The sequence below is a fragment of the Hibiscus syriacus genome, unplaced genomic scaffold (genome assembly GCF_006381635.1).
Source record: "Hibiscus syriacus cultivar Baekdansim isolate YM2019G1 unplaced genomic scaffold, ASM638163v2 tig00110893_pilon, whole genome shotgun sequence".
NCBI lineage: Eukaryota > Viridiplantae > Streptophyta > Magnoliopsida > Malvales > Malvaceae > Hibiscus > Hibiscus syriacus.
Window position 1 is genome coordinate 2,969,461 of NW_024062901.1, and position 10,147 is coordinate 2,979,607.

A 10,147-nucleotide genomic window follows, 5' to 3' on the forward strand; every position below is an offset into this window, starting at 1 on the left:
AAGTAATAATTAATTATTAATTTGTTTAAGTTATCCTTCAACAATATGATTTTTACACGGGCCCGAACATGCATATCAAGCCATCTTAGCATCTTCTTCATGTAGAAAACCAAGCTTTGAAACTATTTTGAACATAATTTTTACCCTACTTACAATGTCTCGTTTGTGTCGATAATAATCTCAATTGAAAGACAAGTTACAATACTACGCCTCTAATCTTATAAATTACGGAAAAAAATTAGATTAAATACCCGAAACCCCCTCAAATATATCTATCAAACCATTTTAGTATTTTCTTCATGCACAAAACAAGCTTTGGAACCATTTTCAATGTGATTTTTAACACGCTTACAATATCTCGTATGTCTTGATATTGGCCTCAACTAAAAGATAAATTCCAATACTACGCCTGTAATCTTATAAATTACGAAAAATTTAAGATTCAATACATGAAAATACCCCTCGAACATGCCTATAAGCATTTGTGATTTGGGTTGGGAAACAAAATACCTCACGTATTGGAAATTCAAGGTATGTTAAATACCACTCGCAATGAATTTATTGATACGTTTCAATATTTCGGGTTCTTCGTATTTTGTGTAATGCAATGTCATTAATACCAATACTAAATTACATTCTATAAAAAGTGTCTATATTGGACATACTCGCGTCTTATATAAAGCAAGACCTTTACTCACGTTTATTAGGACGCGAGTTAGTTCTATGTGTGTAATTTGATATATTTTCCTAACAAATCTAGTTTGTACAAAATAAATAATTAATGGGAATTTTTGAAATAATAACGTCAACTCACAAACTTACTATTTTAATTAGTAAAGTTGAAAATTAATTTCCACTTAGAAATATAAATTAATAATTTTGACGATAATTCAACGAAAATCTTGAGATATACTATTTTTATCTGAAAAATATAGTCAAATTATGAGATGTGACATATTGTTAGATGATATTTTATATTAATCATATAACATATTTTATTTATAATAATTAGGGTATTAATGAATCTAACTTTAATGAATAAGGTTGTGTTTAAGTTTTTTTTGTTTATTTTTGAAATTATTCATGTTTGATTCGTTTTTGTTTAAATTTTTAATATTATGTTCACATTTGTTTATTAATTTATTAAGATGCTCATGTTCATTTTCTTTAACATTCGAGAACATGTTCATTTAACGTTGGTAAACTTCTTTATTTTTTATGTATGCAGTGATTTCAAGATAATATCTATTCAAAAATCTTTCTTAGTTATTATCAATGCATACACACATTTGCAGACACAATAGCTTGAACACGAACATCTAGGGAGAACAACACTCTCTTTTATCACCGAGGTCGCTTAATGATTTTGTTTATATGTTCGACAATATGTTCGTTTATCATTCACAAACATATTGGAGAAAATTACACCACTAGTCTTTAAGCTCCTTGGACTTTACCGTTTGAACTTCAAAGTTCACACTGTGTTCAATTTAGTCCTTACCTTCACCAATATTTAAAATGTAAAAAAAATAAATCAATTAAACGAGCTTATAAACGAGTTGATAAGCAAGCTTATAAACGAGCTTATTCATGAACATTAATGAACTGGATACATCTTTGTTCGCGTTTATTTTTTTATTAAATTTACATAAAAAAATTGTTCATACTTATTTATTTAACTTAATAAATAAAAATAAACATGAATCTTTCATAACACTTCATCAAACTCCCCTTGATAATAATAGATTACATACTATAAAAGATTTAATCATTAATATCGATAATAAATTCTTTAACCCTTCAAAGATTACATACCATAAAATAATTAATCATTAATATCGATAATAAATATCATAATTTAAAAACAAAAAAGGTGAAAGATTTACAATACTACTTTACGAGACCCTACGAGTGGACTTCTTGTCCCTGGCTAGATCATGTTCCCACCTAGGAGTAAAAGGTCCCCAACCTGGTTGAGTTAGCCAGGCTCAACTCGGCCTGTGACTCGGACCACTTTACTTCTCAACTCAGGCTAAACACAACACAATCAATCAAAAAGCAAAAAGAAAAGAAACCCCACAAAGTCTTAGTCTTACTTATGTCCAGACTCTGCAAAAGAAAAGAAGAATTTAACTTTTTTTTCTTTTATTTATCTCTCTATCTTGGTTTTTTCTCGAGAAAAAATAAAATAAAAGTTATGACTTGGAGAGAGAGGCGAGAAAGAAGAGAACAAGATGGGATTGATGATGGAAAACACATTTTAGTATAAAAATTTTAAAAAATTCCAGACCTTTAAAAACCCTGGAAACCCCACCAGATGGAACTTACAGATTTGCAAAACAATAAGCAAACCAACAACAATTCTGAAGAATCGCACCGCCATCAGCACCACCGGCAGCATCAGGAAGAGCAGCTTCAACATCAAAAACAGTCTCCTTTTGATGGCACCAGATCTTCGGGTCCTTCTCCTGTTAATCCTTCTAATATGGGCTCCATTTCTCAACTTCATCACCTTCTTCTTCGTCCCACTACTACAACTCCCGCCGCCGCCGCAACGCCGCCTCTCCCGTCTTCTTCTTGCTCTTCTTCTTCATCGTCCTTGACCACTGCAACGAATCCATCACCTCAGCTCCTTGACGCCTCTCTTGCTATCGCTACCATATCTAGTTCTCTCAACGTAGATTCCAAGAACCAAACGAACTGTTCGCTTTCATTTACGACGACGGCGACGGCAGCTGCTGCTAACCCACCGGTGAAGCGCTCCACCAAGGACCGACACACCAAAGTCGATGGTCGAGGCCGCCGTATCAGAATGCCAGCTACTTGTGCGGCTAGGGTTTTTCAATTGACTAGAGAATTAGGTCATAAATCCGATGGGGAAACAATTGAGTGGCTATTACAACAAGCTGAACCGGCGATAATAGAAGCCACCGGAACTGGTACTATACCGGCCAATTTTTCAACTCTTAACATTTCTTTAAGAAGCAGCGGTTCAACGCTTTCAGCTCCACCTTCAAAATTCGCTCCTCACTCCTTCCATGGCGCTTTAGCTTTGGCTTCTCATCATCATCACCCTTATGACGATGGGTTCCCTCATAGCGCTTTGTTGGGTTTTCATCAACCGCAGCAACAACAGCAGCATCTTTTAACGGCGGATCAAATAGCCGAAGCTTTACCCGGCGGCGGAGGTGGCGGAGATGGTGGGAGTTTAAGTGAGAATTATATGAGGAAACGTTTCAGAGAGGATTTGTTCAAGGATGATAATCATCAACAAGGCGAAAGTGGTAGCGGTGGCGGAGATGGTTCTCCTAATAAGGCTTTCAAAACCGGTTTAAGCCAATTATCGAAACCGCAACAGCAGCAGCAACAACAAGATGTCGGATCTTCGGGTCTACTTCGACAGTCGAATATCCTGCCTGCTACTGCTATGTGGGCAGTAGCACCAGCCCCGAGCAGCGGAGCTGGAAGTACATTTTGGATGTTACCCATGACCACTGCTGGTGCTGGTGGCCCATCGATGACTTCGAGTACATCTGGGGCCGACCAGGGTCCGCCCCAAATGTGGCCATTTGGAACAGCAAGCGGAAACACAATGCAAGCGCCATTACATTTCCTACCAAGATTTAATCTTCCAGGTAACCCTGAATTCCAAGGTGGTAGAGCCGGTCCTCTGCAATTAGGTTCAATGTTAATGCAGCAGCAACAACCTCGTCCTCCTCATCACCTCGGTTTAGGTATGTCCGACACGAATTTAGGCATGTTGACTGCTCTCAATGCCTATTCTCGAGGCGATCCGAACATTAACTCGGACCAAAATAATCCACTCGAACATCATCACCATCAACACCACCACCAACCTCAAGGTACAGATAGTGGAGATGATGAAGACCCTAATAATTCTCAATGATGGTCGGAGAATTAAATACACAGAGTTGGTCAGTAGGTTTTTTAATATAACATGATTGAGTGCCTTGGATTTATTTCTTTTTTTCCCTTGAGAAAAATGAGTACATCAAGTCTGTGCCATTGTTAGTATTGTTTGTCCATTTTGATTGCTGGTTTTTATGAAGTCTGAGTTTGTATTTTATGTTTGATGTCCGAAGGGGACACGACAGAGAACAGTAATGGGAGAAAATAGAGTTGTTTTTTGTATAGCAGGATATTCGTTGTGTTAGATTATTACAAGTGTTTTTAACAAATTTATCTAAATTTCAGAAGTGGCAAATTAAAAAATGGGAAACAAAGGCACAACCTTTATCATTTTCAAAGATTAAATAATTCTACAAAGTGTCAATTTAGTCCTTTTTCATCTTCTCAAGTTTCAAAGTGATCCCCAGAAAGCATGTTCTGTCAGTAGTGTGTTGTTGTTTTACCAAGTTCCAAGCCATTGTCACTTTTTAATTTGGTTTATTTAATGTTATTTTGTTTACACTGCTGCAAGCATGTTTTCCCCCCTACATGAGCAGTAGGCATGCTAGCTTATTGTATTTTAATGTAATTAATTAAGCAGCCTCCTTGGTGGTTTGGTCTGTCTGATTTCGGGGGGGGGGGGGAAGAACAGAAAAAGGATTACTTTACTTAGGATGTTGATTGTCAATGTGATATACAATATTCTGTTAAAAAATATACAATATTCTCAGTTGAATATTAATTTGTTTACTATGATATGATAAAATTTAATCACAAAATCTTAAACGACTATCATATCTTAATTATCATGTTAACATCTAACTTAAACAATCACCAATTATTTAATGAAAAAAAGAGGAATCTAGAACATAATGAATCACTGTAGCAAAATAGGTTTATAGCGGCATTTTTAGACACGTTTTTAGACAAACGCCGCTATATACTCGTAATATAGTGGCGTTTTTATACAAACGCCGCTAAAGACGCGTACTTTAGTGACGTTTTTAATACAGAAGCCGCTATAGACTCATATTTTAGTGGTGTTTTTATACAAACGCCGCTAAAGACTCATACTTTAGTATTTTTATATAAACGCCGCTAAAGACTCGTACTTTAGTGGCGTTTTTATATAAACATCGCTATAGACTCGTACTTTAGTGACACTTTTATACAAACGCCGCTATAGACCTATGCTTTAGACTCGTTGTTGCTAGCAACTTTATGTTGTAAATACATTCTTTAAATTGAGAACACAATTGTCTTTTATTAATTATTTTGAGATTTGCAGAATAATAGAATGGATCAAGGCATTTTGAAACGAGTGTTTGTTGATTTAAATTTGTTTATCTAATATAATATAAGACATATATATAAATATTAAAAAAAATTATTACATTATTATTTTTTAACAAAAAGGAAAAGCCAACGGTTTTATTGAATTAAATAAATGCGATCCAGTTGTTCACCACAACCGTTTCGAACAAAGGAAAAATAATAAATGGGTTCTGCTGAAAAATAAATATCGCCTCAAAAATGGATCCATTTTTTAAATTGTGGGAGCTGGCTTTTCATTCCCTTGCTTCCTCTGAAAATAGACAATGAGAGCTCTTCAGCAAAGGAAAAATAGAAAAGAAGATAGATCTAAAATACTAGGAAGAGACCATGTTTGAAAGTTTCTCTACGGTGGATCAATCCAACGTCAGTCTTCGGCGGATCGAGATTCCACTTTCGTAGGGTTTCTTCGACCCATAAGCGATCTGTCGACCTTAAACTCCAATCAGTTGCTAAAAGGCGTGTTATCTTGTTCCCTTCTCGTTGTATAAACCTGAAAGAATATGCATGAAATTCCTCTACTCGTTTATTTATTTCCTGTATCATTGCACTAATCACCAAGAAATTGGGATATGTTGATTGGAGTTTTTGGATTACAGATCTAGAATCTCAATTTTTGTAAGAAATACATCCTTGTTATCATGAAGCCTTCTAATAAGATTTTTCTTTTATAAGAATATAATACTACTGATATTAGAATACATATTTGTTAAATATGCTTTTGAGTCTTGTACATGTTATTTAGTTGTTACTGAGTGGATAGCTTTTTGTTGCAGGAGCTGTGATCATTGCTAGAGTTCATGATTCCTGATCTCTTTGCCACTGAGGATGTGGACTTGAAGAAGCTACTAAATGCAGAAGACATGGAGTTGGTTGGTCGTATGAAGTCCATTCTGGGACCATTCATCTTGAGGAGTCTGAAATCAGATGTGATGCAGCAACTTGTCCCAAAGATGCAACGGGTTGATGCTTTCTTACTCTTAGGTTTTAATTAGATATCGAGTCTTCTTGAGAGACTTCAATTTGAAAATTCCTTTCTAGCATTATTTGTCCCAGTATTCTATAGTAGCTAAGTATCGTTATGCAGGTTGAGTATGTAATAATAGAGAAGCAACAAGAAGATGCATATAGGGAAGCCATAGAGGAGTATCATACAATTTCACAAGCACGCATAGCCAAGCTTTCAGAGTCTTACATGAATAATATTGTTGGAATTCTTCCTCGATATCAGATCTCAAACTACTTTGTTTAGTTTAGAAAGGTGCTTGATTTATTTCCTTATTTTCCCCTTGCCATGTATTTAATTTCAAAAAAAGGTTCATGGTGTTTAAACCTAGTATATTTGCTTTGAACTTCTCTAGATTGCAAATCATCCATTATTAGTGAGGCGAGTTTATAAGGATGAGGACGTCGTTCACTTTTCTAAAATATTACATTCAATGGGTGTTTTTGAATGTACCTTGGACTGAGTAATCGATGAACTAAGGACTTACAATGACTTCTCCATTCATCAGGTAATACTTTTGATTAAGATTTTTATTTTTGCATTTGTGTAAGGTTGTGAAAGAAGATAAAATAGGATTAAAGATGGTGGTTCGTAAGTACTAAAAGTGGATTAGAATGTTGGCAGTTTCTGTTCATTCTATTAGCACATTCTGTAAATTTTCCACGCAATATGAAGACCTATATTTTAGTTCTCTTTCTGTAATGGTTCCCTCATTAATTAAATGTATATTAAGTTGTTTAGTAGTATAAAAACAGTTCTAGACTGATTCTACCAAAAAGCTTAAATTCTGAGCTGAGTGATTGAATTTGGCTTTTAGCGCCTACATGTTCTGGGCCCATCGTTGACCTTGCACTGAAACTGAAATGAGGGAACTCAAGATTTGAATAACTTAAGTAGTCAACCTAAGTTTCTATGTGAGTATTCTAGGATGTGATTTTAATTACTAAAAGCTTGTGTTTCTAGACCTTGTTATATAAATCAGGTAAGCCTTGATTTTAGTTTTTGTTGTCTGTAGAATCATCATCCTTAATCATTATTTTCCATTACAAAGTATTTGTAAGCAGTATGCTTACCTTGTCTTGCATCTTAATCTTTTAATAAGGATAGTTTATTATTGTACCTTTCCTTGTGTTTGTGAAGCGCTAGGGTCTTGGAGAGCTGACTCCAGTCATGTAACCGTAGTTGGTTGTTTGTGCAAGTTTTAAACTGTAAAAGAAAAAACTAACATAGAAAGAAAAGAAAAAGAAGAAAATAAGTTTGGTCGTATCATATTTTTATCTTATTCTTATATTGACATGTAAAGGGCCAGTAGGTCGTCATTTGTAACTCATTTTTAATTGAAAAATGAATTGTTGAAAAATATCCATTTCTGGAATTGAGTTGGTTTTCTCTAGAAATTCCTAGGTGAGTTGATAAACTCTTTGGTCATATTAAAAGCTCCATAAAACAAAAGCATTAGTTAGGCATGTTTATCTTCCAATGGAACTTTTTTTTTCCAATTTGGAAATTCGTAGAAATTATCTAGAAACAACTTATGTTGTCAAGGTAATAAATGTCTCATCAATTGATGGAAATGATAGGGAAGCCATAACTATGTTACTGTCTTATTATTTTTCTTACCGTAGTTAATATTTGCCACTTTTGATGTTGTTCGTTGTGTTTTCAAAAATGCATGATGCCTTTGTGGTGAGGCATATCATTTTCATTTTCATGATCATTCTTTTGTTTTTTGGATCCTCATATTGTAATATTTAATGCCTTGCACTATATAGATATTTATCTGATTCATTTAATATGTTGTTTGCAGCTTCTACGAAGACATCGAAGGATAAATGTTAACCAGAGCTCCCTTGGTCATGAAGAGGTTCCAGCTGTGGGTCGGTTTACTCTGTCAAATGAACGCTTTCAAACTGGAGAGATATTATTCCAGCCCCGTATTACAGGAGTGTAAGTCTGTAAATAGCACCTTCAATAAAATTGTTTCTCTCAAGTCTGTAAAGAAAATGTAGAATGTTTATAAGTTATATCTTTGTACAAGTGAAATAACCTAGATTAAATTCTAGAGAACAATGTCAAACTACATTATATTTAATTTTAATGTTTATAAATTTTAATTTATTTTGTTGTTAAAATTTATGGTTGTTATTTATATAAAGATACATGATATTAAATTTAGGTGATGTAGAGAAGAAATGAAATATGCAAAATATCAATTAATCTTAGCTAAAGAATGGTAATTAGCAGCGTTTGTATCCAAAACGCCGCTATAAATCTGACATTTTGTGGCGTTTGTATAAAAAAACGCTGCTATAAATCTGACTTTTTGCGGCGTTTTTATCCAAAAATATCGCTATAGATCTGACCTTTTGCGGCGTTTGTATCCAAAAACGCCGCTATAGATATGAACTTTTGCGGCGTTTGTATCAAAAACACCACTATAGATATGATCTTTTGCGACGTTTGTATTTCACAAACACTGCTAACATTAGCAACGCTGGTATGGTCGGCGCTTCTTGCAGCATTTTTTTATCGCCACGAGTGCTTTTAGCGACGCTTAAAAACGCGGCTATAAAACTAAAAAAACGCCGCTAAATCTCTATTTTATTGTAGTGAATAGTCGAGTGACCATTTTGTAACCTTTAATAATCGAGGATCTCAACAAAACAATACTCTATAGTTAAAAGACCATTTTGTAACTTTTAATAGTTGAGATACTTAATAAAGCAGTATACTATAGTCGGGATCATTTGCGTTCTTTACCCTTGATTTAAATGAAATTAATTTAGATTTTAGAAATTTTTAAATTTGAGTTGTTGTATGTTTAAAGTACTTTATTTTTGAATCATCTGAAATTTGTAATGGCGTAGCTCGAATTGAACATGGATGGAGCTACGTTGTAAGTAGGGGGCATGATTTCAATTATGCTGGTTTAATTACATATTTTTTATTTAAATATTTTTAAGCTTTTATTAATTTTAAATTAATGAAATTAAGTCTTAATTCAAAATTTTCTAGTTTAATTAGATTTTTTTAAAATATTTAATTTTAAAATTAGTGGAATTAAGTTTAACTTCTTTAATTTTTATGATTGATTTATTTTCTAGGAATATAATTGTTTCGAAATTAAATAATTTATCTTCCTCATAGTTCAAACCGAAATCCGACATATCAAAAAAATTAGCTGACCCTAATTTCCATATGTAATGGGGTAAGGGGAGATAAAATAGTAGGCTGCCCCTAACGCCAGGTTGAGAGCAACTTCCGTAAGAGACCTCCGAATTATGAAATACCCTCCGTGAGACTCGATCCCACGACCCCAAGGTTAAGAGCCTTGTGCTCTACCAACCGACATATCAAATTTATGTAATTGATAATTATTGATTCATGTCATTTTAGATTTAAGTCATTTGAGTTTCTTAATTAATTTTTTAGATCGAATCGTCTTAAATCTAAGTAATTTTAAATTATTTTTTCATGTCATTTTAGGTTTAGATATTTTAAATTAGGAGTGAATAAACCAAAATAATTAAATTTTTATGATTAAATTTAAATTGATTAAATTTCTGTATTAGGGTTGTCATAACCATTTTTATAAAATAAATTAGTTTAAAAATAATTATGACTTTATTTTGAAAAATTATGGATTAATTTTTAACTTTTGTGGAAAATTGGGATTTCGATGAAATTTTAATTTAATTTGAAAATTTAAATTAATTTGATTTGGAGTCTCCATCGACCTTTAAGTTAGGTATGTTGAATACCTAAAATTGTCTTTTAAAATAATTTAAAGATAATATATTTAAAAAGATAAAAATGGTGTGTGTATTACCAGAAATTCATTTTTAAGGATTCGTAAGTTGATTACGCGTAGATAATATTTAGCACTCAAAACACCCAAAA

The 10,147-nt window shown here is 33.4% G+C and overlaps 1 protein-coding gene across 1 annotated transcript; it reads left to right on the forward strand.

Moving 5' to 3' along the window:
• The first annotated feature begins 2,225 nt into the window (after positions 1 to 2,225).
• LOC120145029 (transcription factor TCP8-like) lies at positions 2,226 to 4,147 on the forward strand. The gene has a single exon (XM_039158942.1). The coding sequence runs from the start codon at positions 2,318 to 2,320 to the stop codon at positions 3,905 to 3,907; it is 1,590 nt and encodes a 529-aa protein (XP_039014873.1). The 5' UTR covers positions 2,226 to 2,317; the 3' UTR covers positions 3,908 to 4,147.
• Positions 4,148 to 10,147: the final 6,000 nt, after the last annotated feature.